Source organism: Leucopleurus acutus, assembly GCF_964270905.1.
Source record: "Leucopleurus acutus genome assembly, chromosome: 4".
In the NCBI taxonomy this organism is placed as follows: domain Eukaryota; kingdom Metazoa; phylum Chordata; class Mammalia; order Artiodactyla; family Delphinidae; genus Leucopleurus; species Leucopleurus acutus.
In genome coordinates, this window is record NC_139146.1 from 130,669,998 (window position 1) to 130,691,547 (window position 21,550).

General features: G+C 40.1%; 1 protein-coding gene across 1 annotated transcript in view; it reads right to left on the bottom strand.

The window, feature by feature from the left end:
• The window catches only part of ARHGAP10 (Rho GTPase activating protein 10), a 328,476-nt gene that overhangs the window by 208,425 nt on the left and 98,501 nt on the right, over window positions 1-21,550 (bottom strand). The window contains exons 4-5 of the mRNA XM_082838763.1: window positions 11,629-11,700; window positions 2,466-2,567 (exon numbers count right to left, since the gene is read on the bottom strand). Of these exons, the coding sequence (XP_082694889.1) occupies window positions 2,466-2,567; window positions 11,629-11,700 (174 nt within the window). The remainder of the gene's footprint in view (window positions 1-2,465; window positions 2,568-11,628; window positions 11,701-21,550) is intronic.

Consider the following 21,550-nt stretch of genomic DNA (forward strand, 5'->3'; position numbering starts at 1 on the left):
GAAACTAAAATGATTCTCCTTGAGGGTCTCTTCAAATTTCCCATCTGGAGTTTAATTATCTTTGGGAATGATGAAACTATCGAAGCCCTACCTCACAATCTTCACACTTGTTCATTGGGTAAATATTTATTAAGTGCCTATTCCCTGACAAGTCTCATTCTAGGCATTGAGGACAGAGTGCTGAACAGAACACAGCTGTTGCCTGCAAGGAGCTTACATCCTATGGGAAGAAGCCATGTAACAACAGAATATGTAGTGAGTCAAAAGGCTGTCAGAGGGCTTCCCTGGTGGCGCAGTGGTTGAGAGTCCGCCTGTCGATGCAGGGGGCACGGGTTCGTGCCCCGGTCCAGGATGATCCCACATGCCGTGGAGCAGCTGGGCCCGTGAGCCATGGCCGCTGAGCCTGCGCGTCCGGAGCCTGTGCTCCACAGCGGGAGAGGCCACAACAGTGAGAGGCCCGCGAACCGAAAAAAAAAAAAAAAAGGCTGTCAGAGTATGAAAAAAAAATAAAGGAGAGTAAGGGGGACACTCTAAATAAGATGGCTGGAAAACTTCTCTAGTAAGGAGAAGTCTGAGTGGAGAGTATTTGGAAGACTATTTGAAGGAGTGAGGCACGCAGATCTGGCAGAAGGATGAACAAAGCACAGGCCCTCAGCATGGAACCAAGCCAGAGCAAGGCAGCCACGTGGGTGTGAGGGCAGGCGGGATGCGCCCAGGGCCTCTAAAGGGAGCTGTTAGGAGTATTTAGAGAAGAGGAACACGAAGGCTCACTCCGCTGTTGTACAGAAAATAAACTGTAGGGACACCCTGGTGAAAGCAGGGTGGCCTTTGCAGTAATCTGTGCAAGAGATGCCGGGTGACAGTGGTGGGGAGTCAGGAGAACTGGCCATATTCCGAGAATATTCTGAAGCTAAAGAAGACATAGGCTGATGGTCTAGATGTGGGGTGAGAGCGAAAGGGCCAAGACTGACTTTACAGACTTTGCCTAATGATACCTCATTAGATAGTGAGGTGGAGATGGAAAGTGACCCGGCGCATGAAAATCCCTTCAGGATACCTGAAAACAGAGATCAGGGGAGAAGAGAGGTAGAAAACTGCTAGCATAAAGAGAGCCTCGAAGAGCAACAGCTGTCATTTCAAAAAAGACAGAGGGTAGGAGATGAGGGAGCACACATAACAAGTGCATGGGTTCCTACGTAATACGGAAGAGAGAATGGAGCCCTACCCACAGTATTGGAGTGAGGATCAAATGGTACAAAAGGGCCTCTCTCTTTTACAGAACGTCAAATGCCATCTAAACATCCGTCAAAAGTACTAGCGAGGGCTTCCCTGGTGGCGCAGTGGTTGAGAGTCCGCCTGCCGATGCAGGGGACACGGGTTCGTGCCCCGGTCCAGGAAGATCCCACATGCCACGGAGCGGCTGGGCCCGTGAGCCATGGCCGCTGAGCCTGCGCGTCCGGAGCCTGTGCTCCGCAACGGGAGAGGCCACAACAGTGAGAGAGCTGCGTACCGCAAAAATAGAAAAGAAAAAAAAAAAAAGTACTAGCGAGACAAAAGAAAACGTGACGTGTAGGTAATGTCAAAATAAACCCGCCACACACACACACACACACACACACACACACAGAGTTTGCAACTAAATCTGTGACATGTAAACATAACCCAGGTTTATTCTACAATGTTGTCATTTTGATGATACTTCACTAAGTGTATATTATAGTGGCACATCATGCCTGGACTCCTTATGTGTTTAAAAATAAACAAATGGAAGAAAAAAAAATCACACTTTTGTGGGATGAGTCAAGATCCTTACAGCTGCAAACAGCATTATGTTTAAGGAAAGCATATGTTACAAACTGTAAACAACTGAGTTTCCATTCAAGTGTGCGAGTGAGGAAAAACAGGTGGCAGGGGATTTAAGAAACAGAAAGAGAAAATGAGAGACAAGATATAAATTCCTTTCTTCTTACATACAGCTCCCTCCAAAAACAAAAAAATGAGTCTGTTAACACAAGTAAAACAGATGCTCTCTTTCCAATGAAGGTGAAAACTCCTGAATCTTCTGTGTTAAGATTAATGCTGCCTTCACATAAAAGCCAAATGGGGGAGGAGCTTATTCAATTCACTTCTTCAAGAAATCTTGAAAGCCAATTAATGAATCTATTTCTGAAAATCATATATCTGTTCTCAGTTATGCTGGTTAAAATGACTGTTCCTGTGAAAATATACTCAGAACCAAAACTTTTAATACTATGAATCCACACTGCATTAATCACCCTAAGAGGTCTATATTTTACATCTTGTTCCAAAAGAGCTCTTTTATTCATGGTGATACCTGGTCATTTTTTCCACCTCTAATAATCCTGGATGAACTGTTTTCAAAGGAAAAGCACAGTTTTTTTAAAAAAGACATGCACTGATTACTGAATTTTAGAAACAAGTTAACAGAAAAATAAAAACAATACCTCTTGTAAATGTGAGTCTTTCTTTTTCGCTGATAAATTCAAATGTTTATCAATTAGGCTATAGTTCTTTTCTGTCTCTTTGTCAAACTTCTTTTTCTCTTCCTACAAATCAGAAAAACATAGACAACTGTGATTACAAAAGGGAAAAAAAAAGGCATACACATAGTTAATCCATTGGGAAAACTCAAAATATGAAAAATACCCCAAAATAAAAGAAAATACCACGAAGTGTGAAGGAGTTATCTGGAAACTCTATCTGCACCCAGGCCATACTGCTTACTACTCATCAAGACAGCGTTAGGATTGAAGAGTCACTTATTTTTTTCTTTTTTTCCTTTAATGGGCTTTTTTCCAAGCCTGTTATTTTTCAACTCTTCATACGTATCAGTGTTTGGAATTAATGCCATTCACTTGTCCTTCCATTCAAAAAAATATATATTTTTAAGATGAACACATAATAAGAACATAATAAAGTTTAAAAAAGCAAACTTGCTACAGTACAGATTTTGGCACAGAAACGGAATTCACTTAAAACTGAGTAAGTTTTGATCTACATTTTAAAAAATCATCATCATCACCACTGGGGCAGTAGGAAATATCTTAAAAGATCTTCCCCAATTGTCCAGTATGAATATCACAATAAAATCCTCTGACCAGGAATGTCACCTACTCACCCAAACCTTAGGAGTGATTTAACACTGTCTAGAATACTAGCAATAGGTCGACAAGGCCTAAAATAATACTGACATACTTGTACCAAGATCCTTTGGTTAACATTACAAACATTTCTCAGGCACTGCCTGGAAACAGCATTTGCTTTCCTTTTGCTAGAGTAGCTCTTTTTAATTTTTTTTAATTTTTTTTCAAATTTTTATTGGAGTATACTTGATTTACGATGCTGTGTTATTTTCAGGTGTACAGCAAAGTGAATCAGTTATACATATATCCACTTTTTTTAGATTCTTTTCCCATATAGGTCATTATAGAGTACTGAATAGAGTTCCCTGTGCATTTTTATTTTTTTAAATACATCTTTATTGGAGTACAATTGCTTCACAATGCTGTGTTAGTTTCTGTTGTACAACAAAGTAAATCAGCCATATGCATACATAGATCCCCATATCCCCTCCCTCCTGAGCCTCCCTCCCACCCTCCCTATTTCACAAGGAACCAGATTTTTTTAAGGCAGCAGCGAAGACAGAGTATCTCCCCAACACTGCTTGCCAAAGGTAAGTAGATTTCTCATAAACATTTCGGAGCACCAATGAGCACACGCGATGTCCTCATGCTATCAAAATGTTTCCATTAACTTCAAACTCTCACCAACTCTCCAAGGCCTCCTGAAAAGGAACATTCCCTGCCCTATTTTCCAACCTCTGTTTTCTAGGTCAAAAATAATGGATTCTCCCAGCCTTTTCTGGAATGATCTTTTCCCTATTAAGCAAAAGGAGTAAATAAAGCACAAAAATTCTGTTTCTTCACATCTATTATCATTTTCTCACTCCACGGGACTACAAACTGTTGTGAGAAGCCAGGAAGGGAGCTCTGCCAGCCCACCTGAAGACCCTAAATTAATCCCCATACTGATGGAAGAGACAGACTCGGGAACTGTTACTTCTTCCCATTTCTACTCCAAGTTTAATTACCAACTAGCTGCACAACTTTTGGGGGGGGAGGGGAACACCTAACAATACAGAACCTTAGTTTTCCTACTGAAAAGATCAGGGATTTGGTTTTGTACTAGTTCATTCTTAGATCCAATCCTAAAATTCTGTGACCCTACGGTTCGCCTATGTATGAGAATAGTCAAACTTCTGTTGAAACAGAAGCACATTTTTTCTTTATGTCCTAGGTCTAATTTACAACTATTTTTTTAAAAGCTTAAGGCATTAATACTACATGGTTATACTCTCTTTTCTGCTTTTCATTATGACGCACTTCCTGAACGATTTTAATGACTAACAGAAAATAAGCTAAAAAGAACATATGGCCACTACTTCAAAATCTCCACTATTTTTAAAAGTTCATATTGCAGAGCATGCACTGGATTAGGTGTCAGAGATGCAGGTTCTAGCAGCCACGCATTGTTCTGTGACACTGCCCCAGGGTCACAGCATTCTCTGAGCATCAGTGTCTCAGGTTTAAATGAGATAGAAATGGAGGTGACACAGCTGCATTTACCGCAAGTACGCTGCAAAGCGAGATCATATGGTTAAACGTGCTCACCATCTTTGCAGATTAGTACTTACCAGAGAATACTGAAAACATTTTTACTCCTTTGATTTCATGTGAATCACAGAAGGGGACAAAGGATGCAGTGATGCTAAAGTCAGCAGTCAAAACACCCCAGCACACGCAGCAATAGTGGAGCATGTAAATTAGCATGTGGGTTAGGTTGGGAATGAAAGAAAATGGTTCTATCAAGGCTCTGTGAAGAAAGAATTTAGCCAAGAAACAACATCACGCCCACCAATTAGAGTGGAAATACAATTGTTCGTACTTGGTATGGTATTATACAAACGCTACTGTGTTTTGTTTTTGAATCTTAAGACTCAGATCATTGTTTCTCCTTGCATTTCTTCTCAAGGTCACTATAGAATATTCTGTTTCTTTGTATTCATATGACTTTTGGCACTTAAATAATATGAATTTTAAAAGGAATTGTGTTCAAGCAGCATTCAATAAAGAATGGAGCCCTTTTTCTTCAACACTGCAATGTAGGATACATATATATGTATGTGTGTGTGTGTGTATATATATATATACATATATATAATAAATTGAGCCATATGAGACAAAAGGCTCTATCAAGGATCAAATTAATACAATGAAAACTTTTTTATGAAACAGCATTACTCAAGTGAGTCTGAGTCAAGCTGGAAGTAAAATTCAGTAAGGAAAGGTGGAGGCAAGGGCAAATCAGGTAGCCCACATCTATTCTAGGGCGGCAGGCAGCCATAACAGAGCCCCTGCAGATTTCTGCCATGTGGAAATATAAGCCCAGTACACAGGCCTTGTCTTCCGATTTTTCTGGAACAGCTGGAAAACCCAGTGATTTTTAAATGGTGGCAACAAAAAATTTTTTTTTTCAGTTTTAACATGAGTAAGCCAAACAAAATGTTTACAAGTTAAAGATGACTCATGGGAAGTCAGCTTGTAATGTTATAAAATCACACATGCAAAAACAACAACAAAAAAAACAGTGAAGAAGCGCTATTACTTAAAACAGCATAACTAGTCAAATAAGATGTAGATGGTGTAAATGGTAGAGGGCCTTAATAAACCTAAGAAACAAAACATAAATAATCAGGTTTTTTGAATCTATTAGAAGTAAACATATATATATATATATATATATATATATATATATATATATAAAGGTTTCATCACAAATCACTGGATAAAAAAATATTACTCAACCAATGATGTGGGTATAACTGGTTAACTAGCTGGAAATAAAAAGAGAGCCATGTCTCAAATCAAAATTAATTCCAGATGGACTGAAAGAGCCACAAGTAAAAAATGAAGCCAAAAAAGAGTATTTTCAATCAGATCTCAGAACAGAGAAGGAACTTCTGAGCAAAAGAGAAATGGAAGAAGCCATAAGAACTTCTAGATATCAAAAATACACAATAAATAAGGCAAAAGGCAAACAACAGGCAGGGAGAAGATACAATTAATACGGAAGAAAAGAAGTGAACGTTCCTAACACATAAAACACTCTTTATTGAGCAAGTTTTTGCTCAAATCACACATTACACTTCCAAGGAAAAATGAGTAAAGAACATATAAAGAATTCACAAAAGTTTGAACACACCCGTGAACTGTCCACATTTCTGCAGGGTACTAGAATTTTTTGCTTTGTTTTAGAAGAAGGGGAAATTTTTAAGTTACCAGGTAACTTTCTTTTTTAAATATTTTTGGTATTTTACAAATTTTCTAGGATGAGGAAATGAAAAGACTTATTTTCAAACTACGAACAGTAAATAATAAGGCCTGACTAGTCTAGACAGGAGCTTAAATACTTCCTTAGAGATTCCAACTCCTTCTCCCTCTTTATTTAAATAAGAAGGTGGGAGTCATGCTGCACATACAAGAAACAAAATTCACAGCACATACAACACACTCGGCAGGAGCACTTTTTCCTGTATATCCAGGCCAACCAGAGCTTTGCAATCCCTGTTCTGCTCCCCTGGTCCACCAACACCCTACAGCCCAGGGCATTGGAAATTCAGCCTTTACCCCCAAACCAGGTGGTGGAAATGCCACCTCTTCCATGAAGTACTCCTTGTCTCCTCCAGTGGGGGGACAGCCGCCTCCCTCAACTCCTGTACCAATGTCACCAGTCCTCCTTGACACTTCATTTGCCTACCCAACCCCCCACCCCCTTTTGCCTTTAAGCTCCTTCAGCCTCTCCACGGCAATGAGAAGTCAGCCTCTACCTGCACACCCAGTAGGCGCCCAGGAGATATCAGTCAGAGGACATGGGAAGGGAGAAGCCTATAGAGCAGCGACACCGACCCTGACAAAGTGCCACTGCTGGTTCCGGTGCCGTTGCTCTCGAGTCACCTATCCATCATCTTAGCACCATCCGGCCAGGGGGGTCACAAGCCACAGTGCTTGAACCCGGCACGCAAAGAGTGGACAAAAACCTGCGCAGTTCTTTTTGGCAAGCTGATATGGAGCATGTCACAAAGGGGATCCTAAAAGAACTGCAACTGTGTATATGCCAGGCCCTGCACTAGACCCCAGAAATATGTTAGCAAATGCACTGAAGCCTCGCGAAAACGTTCAGAGACCGGTGTCCTAAGTCTCGTTTTAAAGATCAGGAAACAGGCTCAGAGGCCTTAAGTAACTTGCCCCAAATCACAGAGCCACGTAAGGGGCAGAAGTAGGATTCCAAACGAGGGAGAATCAGGTCTTCCTGAAAGACTTTCCTGGCGCTCCAAAGCCAAGATGATAGGACACCTACAGAGCACCGATGCTTACTCGTATTAGAGCACTTTTCACGGTGCATTTTTATTGCCTTTTAATTTTGACATCACCCACACAGACTTGCCAATTCCTTAAAGGCCGACCAGTGTTTTAATTCACAGTTGTATATCCCAAGGCCTCTCGCACTGTGCCATATGATAGGCCTGATAAGGTTGTTATTACTAAAAATGAAAGAAGTGTGATTAAATCACATTTTTCCTGCTCTATCAAACATAATTTGAGAAATTATTCAAATAAATTTGCTTTTTAACCCACATTGTGCAGTCATTTACAGAATCTCAGGAAGTTGATTTTTATTAAACGTTTAGTCGTTAGGCATAGTCTTGAAAAGAAATACAAAGGAAATATGGGGTGAGAGTCTGGTAATGGCTGAGCTACTAAGGTATGATTTATGAAATAAACATTTTTTCAAGCCTTCTGGTTAAACCTTTTACTCTATTGAATAAAACAGTAATTAGCTCTTTGCAAAACAGCATTTGAATAGGCTCTATGAATTATCAGTATCATTTCGTTGTATCCGTTTGGTATTTGCATGCTGCCCCTTTCAGAGAAAGCAATTTTAAATTCTCCCACTGTTAACTCTTAGCAAGTTCTAGTATTTCTTGGAGTTTGTACACAATGCACTTGGCTCCGATGTTGTCTGGTGCCTGTATTAGTTTCCTGTGGCTAAACTGACATTTAATGAGCAATGGTTATCGACAAAATGTTATGCAGATACTTAGGAATAAGTGACAAGCTTCTGGGGAAGGGAAAAGAGCTTCCGTGGAAGTAAAGCTAAGAGAGGCCGTGAAGAAAACTCTGAACTGATGGGACACAGCACAGAACGACTGTGTCCCGCAGTGGGAAATGGGGCTCTTTAAACAGAGACAAGAACCGGACAGGCACATGAGAAAATGTGGCAGAACCTACAGGACGGAGGTTGAAGCCCAAACCAAACAGACGTGACTGACAGGGAACATATCCAAATAGAAGTGAAACAGCAGAAAAGAAGTCCTGGGGGCTCCTAAAAAATCCAGTTTACAAAAGCCACCTAGCAGTTTCGATTATGTTAAAAACACAAATTAAACATGTCACTGGGATGCTGGAAAATGAAGAAGTAAATGGAACTGAAAGAGCTTGTACATAAAAGCGAAAGACAGGACCGTCCCAGATGGGAAAAAGGAGAAGGGAAAGAAAAGATAAACATTTTGACAAGGGTATCTAAAAAATTCTGCTGCGGTCAACTTTTAAAGACTTTTGTCTTTTTCTCCCCACATGAAAACTGCTTCATGGTATTTAAAAAAAGATCTTTAACCTAAGAGAATTAAGTTATTTTTAAGTATCCCGAGTGAGTAAATAAACCACTGGAACAAGAGCGTGTGCTTTTCAAAATAGGATTGGCGTTTAGAAAGCACAAATGGAGAAAATCATCAAATATCCAGGTTATGAGCCCTTTCCTGGTTCTTCTAGAATAGAATAGAAGAACAGTAGAATTGGTTTATTTATTAAATACGTTATAGTAAGACAGAGTGGAGGCTGGTAGAAAATAAAGAAACAAGCACAGGTTTCTCTCTTAAAGATTTAACAATCTAATGAAAAAGACAGATGCTTATATATCACTATATAACCTAGAAAACTACCTTTCTCTACTGTTTAATATACAAAACTACCAGTAAAAAAAAGGTTTCTCCCAGGTAACATCAATAGGTGTGACAGCCAACACACACACTGTACTGAACAAGAGTGTAGGATACACCCTTCATAAACCTGAAGCCAGAAAAAAAAAAATGAAGAAAGAAAGAAATGGGGGACTTCCCTGGCAGTCCAGTGGTTAAGACTCTGTGCTTCCACTGCAGGGGGCGCGGTTCGATCCCCGGTCAGACAACTGAGAGCCCGCATGCCATGAAGTGCGGCGGAGGGGAGGGGAGGGAAGAAAATGTTTTTAAATAATAAGAAGAAGAAAGAAAGAAAGAACTGGGACTTCAGGATAGAATTTGGCCATTACACAGCTCAAGAGACAAAGTATTAAAATAATTTAACCTTGGAATATGGCAATTTATTTTGCAAGCTGCTCTGCAGTTAGTTAAGCCTTGAACAATGCAGAGGTTAGGGACGCCAACCTAGGAGCAGTTGAAAATCCGAGTACGGCTTAGAGTCGGTCCTCAACATAGGCGGTTCCACATCCGTGGATTCAGCCAACCGTGGATCCTGTAGTACTGTAGTATTTACTAATGAAAAATACCCACATAGAAGTGGACCCACACAGTTAAAACCTGAGCTGTTCAAGGGTCAACCACACTTTGAACGGGCACAACATGAGAAGTTGGGCAGATCTTGGGAGGAGAAGGAGTCAGGAGAAGACTCAAGGCCAGACATTTCTAAAAACCCAGTAGGTAAATAAAAAGGAAATACATCTATTAATTAAGTCACATTCATTTTTCATGTACATAATATAACCCTTATCCTTCCCGACCATCATCCAAGTAAAGTAAGAAGAAATGTTTACATTCAGTACCTGCCATGAAATGTTCAAAGAGAAAGAACGAAGATTATTCAAGCTTTAAGACAGCCTATGAAGATCAGAGAAAACAGAATCATGAAACTGCAAACTAGAGCAGTCAGATCCCCAGTCTGTCATCTTACAGGTAAGAAACTAAAGCCAGTTACTTGCCCAAGGTCACAGATGTGAAGCCAGACCCCCCAATGTCCTGCTACAAAGCCAGCAGACACAAACCAGCTTCATGTAGCTCAGCAAACGATTCCAGGAAGAGGACTTGGGGGGGTACCCCCACTGATCTCCCCTCAAAACACAGCCCTTCGTTAAAAACTGTAAAATATCATGCCAAAAAGAAGTGTCTAATATGTTAACAGGTCACTTAAAGGAGAACTGCGTCTATAAACAGCAGCTAAAAAGCTGGCCCTCTCTGGATCCATTTGTGTAGCTATCGCCATGGAGACCACAATGTTTATTCGTAGAAAGGGATTTTAATAGTTTGTTTACAAAGATAAAGGAAAAAAAAAAAAAACCTCACATCACCAATGCATAGGGAAAAAAGACAAATATAAAACCTCTCTTCCCTACCTAAAACTGAAGTTATTCCCGTCTCCTTAGGCCAAGCCAAAAATGGTCAACAACACAGAAACGCTATTTTTTCTCCCTCAAGTACGTGCACAACATTCAAGAGAGGCTGGTGGAAATTACCTCTCTGAGTTAATTTCAAAGCTTCTTAGTTAGCAGATGTTAGAAGTTGCTAAATACATCCTAGGCTCCCAGTGGCAAAGTCCCTGCACTATTCCCAGAAATCCTGGCTACATCCCAGAGCTCTGAGTACAGAGTCTGTGGTTCACTCACCTCTGAACCCCCAGCACCCGTAACAATGCTGGCACATAACAGACGCTCAATAAATTTGTGTTAAATTGAAGGAAATACATCCCAATACAGTAAGCCCCCTACATACGAATGAGTTGCATTCCAAGAGTGCATTCGTAAGTCCAATTTGTTCGTACGTCCAACAAAGTTAGCCTAGGTACCCAACTAACACAATTGGCTATATAATACTGTACTGTAATAGGTTTGTAACACTTTTCACACAAATAATGCACAAAAAACAAACACAAAAAATACAGAAAACATTTTTAACCTTACAGTACAGTAATCTTACAGACACATCAACTAACTTAACATGACTGGACATACAAACGCACGTTCACATCTTTGAAAGTTTGCAACTTGAAGGTTCGTATGTAGAGGACTTACTGTAACCGAATATTCTCTTTCTAGTTTCAATGGCATGCTGGTGTAGCAGCATTTCTAATCTTAAACCCTAGTATGATGCTACAGTCTGCCATCAAGCTGAGGCGGGCATGGAAATCACTGCCCTTCCTACAGAGATAAGATGTTTCTATACAGAGTAAACGTGTTGTCTGCTTAAAGATATTTTTAAAACTCTACATGGAAAGGTGCAGCCAAAGATGATTACGAGAGGTTTTACCATCCAGTCCAGGCATTTTTGTTTTGTTTTCAATTTCATACTCCCCCAGAGGGGACAAAGCACGTTTGAAACATAAAACAACAGACGGTGGACTCCAACATCTCCTTCAAAGCTGCTAACTGTGAACCCAGCGTACGCTCAAGCAGCAGAGGTGTCTACAGTTGCTGTTTACAAGTGTGCTCAAATTAGACACAAACCTTGACGGCTCCAAGTTGCTCTTTTCTGAATTTTTCCAAGGGTTTAATCAGGGTTTCGGTGACACTTAATGCCTAGAGAACAAGAGTGATAACAGAAGAGCAGAGTATTAGGTTTCCAAAGAGGAAAAAGTTAGTCTTTCATTTCCCTCTTCCACCCCACCCAGAAACAAAATGAACAACACACTGAACTGCTTTATCTCACCCTGCCAATGTGACCATTAAATCACTTCTAAACTTATTAACACACCAAATCTCCATAAATATTTTCGGGGAAGAGGAGGTGCGGCAAAGTGCCAGGGAAATGTGCAACCTAGGCCCAGTACAACCCTTTCTTCAGGGAAACAGCAAGAGGGTTGGCTTCAAACAACAAAGGGGTCTATCACATTCATTAACAGAACACTTCTGTTGGAAGGTTTTTTTTTTTTCTCCCACTGCTCAGAAATTTAAAAGTCGATGACATTCCATTATTAGTGATCAGACTACACAATGTAGAGGGCTAGGTTTGTGGCTACAAGTTTAAATGCAGCAGGACAGCCCTTCATCACTGAGAATTCCTCATGAGGATTTAGGTTATGCTAGCAAAGCAGAGTCACTGGAGCTCAGGACAGTCAGTCACCCAAATATTCAGAGAGCTGGCAAGGTCACCAGGACAGGAACCACACACAGACTCCACCCACAACCTCACTCATTTTTATATTGGCTCGTTTGGGGCTTCTCATTTTAAGACAGAATCTACATATCACTTATATGTGGAATCTAAAAAAAGACAACAGGGACTTCCCTGGTGGTCCAGTGGCTAAGACTCCACGCTCCCAAATAAGGGGGACCTGAGTTCAATCCTTGGCTGGGGAACTAGAGTCCACATGCCACAACTAAGACCCAGATCAGCCAAAATGAATAACTAAATACATAAATATTAAAAAATAAAATAAGGTATAAGGAAATAAAGTACAATATGAGGAATACAGCCAATATTTTTAATAACTAGAAATGGAGTATAACCTTTAAAAGTTGTGAAACTATTACAAGAGACAAAGAAGGACATTACATAATGATGAAGGGATCAATCCAAGAAGAAGATATAACAATTGTAAATATTTATGCACCCAACACAGGAGCACCTCAACGCACAGGGCAAATGCTAACAGCCATAAAACAGAAAATCAACAGTAACACAATCAGAGTAGGGGACTTTAACACCCCACTTTCACCAATGGACAGATCATCCAAAATGAAAATAAATAAGGAAACACAAGCTTGAAATGACACATTAAACAAGATGGACTTAATTGATATTTATCGGACATTCCATCCAAAAACAACAGAATACACTTTCTTCTCAAGTGCTCATGGGACATTCTCCAGGATAGATCATATCTTGGGTCACAAATCAAGCCTTGGTAAATTTAAGAAAATTGAAATCGTATCAAGTATCTTTTCTGACCACAACACTATGAGACTAGATATCAATTACAGGGAAAAAAATCTGCAAAAAATACAAACACATGGAGGCTAAACAACACACTACTAAATAACCAAGAGATTACTGAAGAAATCAAAGAGGAAATCAAAAAATACCTAGAAACAAATGACAATGAAAACATGACAACCCAAAACTTATGGGATGTAGCAAAAGCAGTTCTAAGAGGGAAGTTTATAGCAATACAATCCTACCTCAAGAAACGAGAAAATCTCAAATAAACAACCTAACCTTACACCTAAAGCAATTAGAGAAAGAAGAACAAAAAAAACACCAAAGGTAGCAGAACGAAAGAAATCATAAAGATCAGAACAGAAATAAATGAAAAACAAATGAAGGAGACAATAGCAAAGATCAATAAAACTAAAAGCTGAGAAGATAAACAAAACTGATAATCCATTAGCCAGACTCATCATGAAAAAAAGGGAGAAGACTTAAATCAATAGAATTAGAAATGAAAAAGGAGAAATAACAACTGACACTTCAGAAATACAAAGGATCATGAGAGATTACTACAAGCAGCTATCTACCAATAAAATGGACAATCTGGAAGAAATGGACAAATTCTTAAAAAGCACAACCTTCCGACACTGAACCAGGAAGAAATGGAAAATATAAACAGACCAATCACAAGCACTGAAAATGAGGCTGTGAATAAAAATCTTCCAAAAAACAAAAGCCCAGAACCAGATGGCTTCACAGGCGAATTCTTTCAAACATTTAGAGAAGAGCTACCACCTATGCTTCTCAAACTCTTCCAAAATATAGCAGGGGGAAGAACACTCCCAAACTCATTCTACAAGGCGACCATCACGCTGATACCAAATCCAAACAAAGATGTCACAAAGAAAGAACACTATAGGCCAATATCACTGATAAACATAGATGCAAAAATCCTCAACAAAATACTAGCAAACAGAATACAGCAGCACATTAAAAGGATCATACACCATGATCAAGTGGGGTTTATCCCAGGAATGCAAGGATTCTTCAGTATACCCAAATCAATCAATGTGATACACCATATTAAAAACTGAAGGATAAAAACCATATGATCATCTCAATAGATGAAGAAAAAGCTTTCGACAAAATTCAACACGCATTTATGATAAAAACTCTCTGGAAAGTGGGCATAGAGGGAACTTACCTCAACATAATAAAGGCCATATATGACAAACCACAGCCAACATTGTCCTCAATGGTGAAAAACTGAAATCATTTCCTCTAAGATCAGGACCAAGACAAGGTTGCCCATTCTCGCCACTTAGTATTCAACATAATTTTGGAAGTTTTAGCCACAGCAATCAGAGAAGAAAAAGAAATAAAAGGAATCCAAATCGGAAAAGAAGAAGTAAAGCTGTCACTGTTTGCAGATGACATGATACTATACACAGAGAATCCTAAAGATGCTACCAGAAAACTACTAGAGCTAATCAATGAATTTGGTAGGGTAGCAGGATACAAAATTAATGCACAGAAATCTCTTGCATTCCTATACACTAATGATGAAACATCTGAAATAGAAATTAAGGAAACACTCCCATTTACCATTGCAACAAAAAGAATAAAATACCTAGGAAAGAACGTACCTAAGGAGACAAAAGACCTGTATGCAGAAAACTATAAGACACTGATGAAAGAAAATAAAGATGATACAAACAGTTGGAGAGATACACTATGTTCTTGGATTGGAAGAATCAACATTGTGAAAATGACGATACTACCCAAAGCAATCTACAGATTCAATGCAATCCCTCTCAAACAACCAATGGCATTTTTCACAGAGCTAGAACAAAAATGTTCACAATTTGTACGGAACACAAAAGACCCCGAATAGCCAAAGCAATCTCGAGAAAGAAAAACAGAGCTGGAGGAATCAGGCTCCGAGACTTCAGACTATATTACAAAGCTACAGTAACCAAGGCAGTACGGTGCTGGCAGAAAAACAGAAATATAGATCAAGGGAACAGGAGAGAAAGCCAGAGATAAACCCACACACATATGGTCACCTTATTTTTGATAAAGGAGGCAAGAATATACAATGGAGAAAAGACAGCCTCTTCAATAAGTGGTGCTGGGAAAACTGGACAGGTAAAAGAATGAAATTAGAACACTCCCTAATACCATACACAAAAATAAACTCAAAATGGGGCTTCCATGGTGGCGCAGTGGTTGGGAGTCCACCTGCCAATGCGGGGGACACAGGTTCATGCCCCGGTCCGGGAGGATCCCGCATGCCGCGGAGCGGCTGGGCCTGTGAGCCATGGCCGCTAAGCCTGCATGTCCAGAGCCTGTGCTCCACAACGGGAGAGGCCACAACAGTGAGAGGCCCGTGTACTGCAATAAAAATAAATAAAAAATAAATAAGTAAACTCAAAATGGATTAAAGACCTAAATGTAAGGCCAGACACTATAAAACTCTTAGAGGAAAACATAGGCACAACACTCTATGACATAAATCACAGCAAGATCCTTTTTGACCCACCTCTTAGAGAAATGGAAATAAAAACAAAAATAAACAAATGGGACCTAATGAAATTTAAAAGCTTTTAAACAGCAAAGGAAACCATAAAAAGACGAAGAGACAACCCTCAGAATGGGAGAAAATATTTTCAAATGAAGCAACTGACAAAGGATTAATCTCCAAAATTTACAAGCAGCTCATGCAGCTCAATATCAAAAAAACAAACAACACAATCCAAAAATGGGCAGAAGACCTAAATACATATTTCTCCAAAGAAGATATACAGATTGCCAACAAACACATGAAAGGATGCTCAACATCACTAATCATTAGAGAAATGCAAATCAAAACCACAATGAGGTATCACCTCACACCAGTCAGAATGGCCATCATCAAAAACTCTGTAAATAATAAATGCCGGAGAGGGTGTGGAGAAAACGGAACCCTCTTGCACAGTTGGTGGGAATGTGAATTGATACAGCCACTATGGAGAACAGTACAGACGTTCCTTAAAAAACTAAAAATAGAACTACCATATGACCCAGCAATCCCACTACTGGGCATATACCCTTAGAAAACCATAATTCGAAAAGAGTCATGTACCAAAATGTTCATTGCAGCTCTATTTACAATAGCCAGGACATGGAAGCAACCTAAGTGTCCATCAACAGATGAACAGATAAAGAAGATGTGGTATATATACACAATGGAATATTACTCAGCCATCAAAAGAAACGAAATTGAGTTATTTGTAGTGAGGTGGATGGACCTAGAGTCTGTCATACAGATTGAAGTAAGTCAGAAAGAGAAAAACAAATACCTATGCTACCACACATATATGGAATTTAAAAAAAAAAAAGGCTCTGAAGAACCTAGGGGCAGGACAGGAATAGAGACACAGACATAGAGAATGGAGTTGAGGACACGGGTAGGGGGAAGCATAAGCTGGGACGTAGTGAGAGAGAGGCATGGACGTATATACGCTACCAAATATAAAATAGATAGCTAGTGGGAAGCAGCTATATAACACAGGGAGATCAGCTCGGTGATTTGTGAGCACCTAGAGGAGTGGGAGAGGGAGGGTGAGAGGGAGACACAAGAGGGAGGAGATATGGGGATATATGCTTATGTATAGCTGCTGCACTTTGTTATAAACAGAATCTAACACACCACTGTAAAGCAATTATACTCCAATAAAGATGTTAAAAAAATTGTGAATCACTATACTGCACACCTGTAACTTACATAATACTGTATAAAACTTATACTTCGATTTAAAATTTTTTAATAAAAATAAAATAAAATAAGAATCTACAACAAACAATGCTGAAAATGCACATAGAAGGGAATATTTACCGAAGGAGAATGCATTTAACCACAATGTGCTAGGGAGTAGTAGCGTTCTCACCATCTCCAGAAGGATTCAGAATAGAAAAGCAACCCTCAAAACACTTGACAACAATGTGCCATCCCTCTTGTTACCAAAAAAGCCCCCCAAAAATCCAAGCTTAAAATTACAGAAAAAAATAAGTGACTTACAACAGGAAAGGATTCTTCATTTAACCCTACGCTCCTTTGCAGTGTTTCATTATGGACGGGTTTCTCCCAAAGAGACCATTCATCCAGTGAGATACAGAATCCTCAGAAAAAAATGATCCTGTCCACACTCGAGATGCCCAGAGCTTGCTTAAACTCTCTTCCCCAGGACGGCCACTGGACTTCACTCACTCCAGCCCTGACAATTTGTTACTTAGGTATCAAAGAGTTGAGGCAACAGACAGAATTAAGAGCAATCACTAGTCAATGGAAAGGGATCATCTTCAAAATACGATCATTTTATCCTCTTCATATTGTAGGCCATGTGACCTGCAACAAGGGCAAACCAAAGAGCAGAGCAGGGACACAGCAGCACATGCCAGGAATCCTGACGACTCGAAACAATACGGAATGCCCCAAGGTCCACCTGGGAAAGCAGATGAGAGGCTCTGCCATACATTTTCAAGGTGATCCAACTGACACACAACATCTCAAAATAATTTAAATCTCACTTCCCTTAGCACCAGTATCATCTCCTAGGCATCCACATCTGGACCTAGCCTACTAGTGGTCCTGAATAAACCCACATTTGATCGTCCATGGAGGCTGGATGAAGCAAGACAGGGGTTTAACTGTGTGAGCTGCAGAGAAATTAAAGAATGAATGAGATCTCAGCAATATCCACGGAAAGGAGGGAGAAAGGGCCAGACTGGAGTTGGTTTATAAATAAAGGGTGAGGACATTTGTGGGAACGACCCTTCTTCAAAAGGACGGCCACGAAGGACAGAATCAAAAGAAGACAATGGTTGAAACAGAACACGAGGTAAAGTGAAGGCAGATTGTTTTTTAAGAAGATCAGTACTTAAACCCACACAACATTACAACACTGTAAAGCAATTATACTCCAATAAAGATGTTAAAAAAAAAAAAAAAAAGATGACAGCACATCTCCATGCCCATGTGAAGACTCCAGAAAAGATGGTTCAAAGTCTCTAACGTGGGAGGAAACGGAATGCTGACCCGTCACAGGAGTCGAGATCCCGCCTGCCCTTGTAATAGGAAGCAAGGAGAAAGCAACGGCCCATTCACATGGGTTTGTAGATTTCACGAACAGAAGCTGAAGGAGTTGCTACCAGATAGTTATTTTTTCCGAGAAGCACAAGGCAAGGTCAGTTCTCAAGATTTGAGGCGTGGGGCGAAGTCTGAATAAAGCGGGGCATGAAAGAAGGAATCATTACAAACAGGGAGGAGAGCACTTCCTGGGCTGAAGGCCCTTTAAGAGAGGTGAACAGGAGTTTCGGAGGACATCCACTGGGCTTTGTGAGACTGTCTCTAGCAAGGCAGGGAGAAGGTGAGCAGTTCGATTCACCTGCGGTAAGAGTACGCCCGAGAGATGTAAGCCCATCCGTAATATGATGTGGTGTGCACAGTGTGGGTGAGAACAGGAAGCTGCCTGGGCGAGGGAAGACTTCCTGAGGGGATAATGCAGACCTGGGCCTGAAACACGGTACAGGAGTTCTCCAGGCAAAGGATAAGAGTAAAACAAAGGCCCTCCATGAGAGAGGGGAAAACAGCATTTCCAGTGCACGGAAGTACCAGCAATTCAGCATCACTAAAGCCCCTGAAGAAGTCAGGAAGCAGGGGAGGAGGTGGACGAGATCTGATGGGCTCCAGTGGCCGTCAGAACAGGACCCGGAGATGCTCAGTCGGGGCTAGATGTGGGCGTCAACAACATGGGTACACGAAGACCTTTTAAAATTCAAACCCTGAAACTCCATACCCTGGAGTAAACACTGTCATTCACAAAAGGACCAGGATACAAAGATTCCACATGAGCAATTTCATATTTGTCCTTCACTTGGAGAATTTGATGCAATATTTGTCTGACCTTCAAGGGCTAGCACTAGTGTAGACAAAATATATAAGGAGTTTTCACCTTACCATTGGCAGGTCAATAAGCCTGTTTCCAAATCAAAGAAAACAGTAGTTGTGACAGGCACCACTCTAATGCAATTCTTTAATTAAAAAAATGTTTTAATTTTTTTTAATTTTTTATTTAAAATTATCATTTTCCTTCTTTAATAAAGTCTGATTATGTCATTTCTGAATTGAACCCTAGGCATTCTGTTCAAGGACAAAATCATGAAGTAGCTGGTAAATGCTTCAGAGTAAGGCAATGTAGATTGAACAACGAAGATGGCTTTCTTCTTTTTCTCAAAATAGAGATTCCATGAAATCTCTCAGTTCCTTTTATAAGTTCACAGAAGTGCTATATAATATTACTAGAAGTGCTAGTAATAAGTGTATGGAAGCTAGTACTAAGTGTGTGGAAGTTTTCTAATGCCAAAACATGACTCTTCTTTCCCAGAGGTACATGCATACCAACTTTAGGGACGGCACCTAAAACTCTAAGACAATTTCTGGTGGGGAAAGTTTCCAAATTTGAAAGAGACAGCTGTGGTAATAGTATGGAGAAGCGCTTTCAAATACTAACACATTAAAAATCAATCAAATAATTTAGAGAGAAAGCAAATTTACAATGTGATTTTTTATAAGCACACATATAAGACTAAATAACTATATTTTTTCCCATAAAATACTTGAACCAGCCACCAAAAAAATGTCATAAGAAGCCTTGCTAATGCGCCTTGGAAAGAGATTTGGATAGTCTTGTATCTACATCAACATAAAACATGTTAACGAATCAGTTGGTCTCACCTTAGAACAGGGGTCAGCCAACTTTTGCTACAGAAGGCCAGGTAGTAAATAATGTAGGCTTTGAGTCATACAGCCTCAGTTTCCAACTACTCAACTCTGCGCTTTCAGCACAAAAGCAGTCATACATAGTGTATCAATGAGTATAGCTGTGGTCCATCAAAATTTCATTTATAAAATAGGTGAGGTGGGTTTGGCCCATGGGCCATGGTTGACTCAACCCTGCCTGAGAGAATTCTCTTGAGAATCACAGCATAAGATGTTCTTCTTACTCTTATATGTTTGTATATTTTTTAAATGTACGTTTGCAAGGCACCAACAGTTGGGAGGGAAGGTTGAACGCTGCATGAGAGAATCACAGCTCGAGTAGCTCTCGACCTAAGAAGGATGCAAAAGTGGCACCACAGAATTTGCCTGAGATAAGCAATCAGCCAGGTTTCAGTCTTGAAAGGCAAATGCTCAAGTGCAAAAGGTATCTTAACAACAGCTCATGTGAATTTAACAGTTAAAACAGGGGCCGTAGCCCCTAAAAATTTGAGTTAACTGAAAGTTCAGCATGAACTAAAGTAGTTAAATTGTCCTAGAAGATAATGAACACATATATAGGTTACATATATTGTTCAAATCCAAACAAGGTAATCATACAACTGTGTCCTGTAAAATCAGAACCTATCTCGACAGTATGGTCACCATATTTTAAGAGAGACCTTCTCTAACTGAGGCAAAGCAGGAATGTGAGATGAGAAGGCTAAAAACGTGTAGAAGGAACAGGTTTAAAAAAAAAAAAATCAGAGGTGTTTAATGAGACTTGGGAGGAAGAGAACATTGAGAGGGAAAATGATGAAAGCTGTCTTCAAATATTTAAAAGGGTACCACATGAGAGAAGGAAAAATCATTTTGATTTGCTTGAAGAGGACAAAACCAGGTCTAACGAAGAGAAGCTACAGAGCAGGTTTGGGTTCGCCATCAAGAGGAATTCAGTACAAATTACAATGGATCCTGCAAGGTAATGTGACACCTCCCCACCCACTGCTCCTTCCGTATCAACAAGTAGAAGCAAGTGACAGGTGTCCAGAGACAGAGTCACAGATTCCTGCACTGAGAGGAAGTTGGCCGAGGAAACCCCTGAGGTCCCACCCATCTCTCTCTCTGATTCAGGGATTCCACACGAGTTGGGAGAGGCAGAAACGCAAACTACATTTCCATGTTGCCTTATGATGGCAAACCACAGAATCCACCCAAACTTCACAATCCGAAGTAAAAGAACAAGCTTATTATATAACAGTCTGAAGGATTACATTTTTTCCCACTGGTAGAGTCTGAAACCCCTTTTTGTAAGACATTTGGATATGAGAGCTTAAATGTCTAAAAAAGGAAAGAAAAGATAGGGTAATATCTTTACCTACCCCTACAGTTTAAGCCAAAGCTGAGAATCTCTTGACAATAGTAGCTGACCGGAAGAGAATCAGACTCTACCGGGGGTGGGGGGAGAAACCACCGCCGGTGCTTTAAATTTCCCTCACGTTTGAGATCAAAGGCTAAGTTCTGATGTATTGATACATTCTAATGCTAATGGGGCTTAGGACCAGAAACCCACATTCAGTAAAAAGGCAACAAAGGCAGAACTGCATCCTAGGATATCGTTAGTAATTTTTTTCAAGTCTCAGTCCAGGTCAAACAATGAATAAACCAGCAGAAGCACGCCATCCTGCCTTCCTAATCACTCA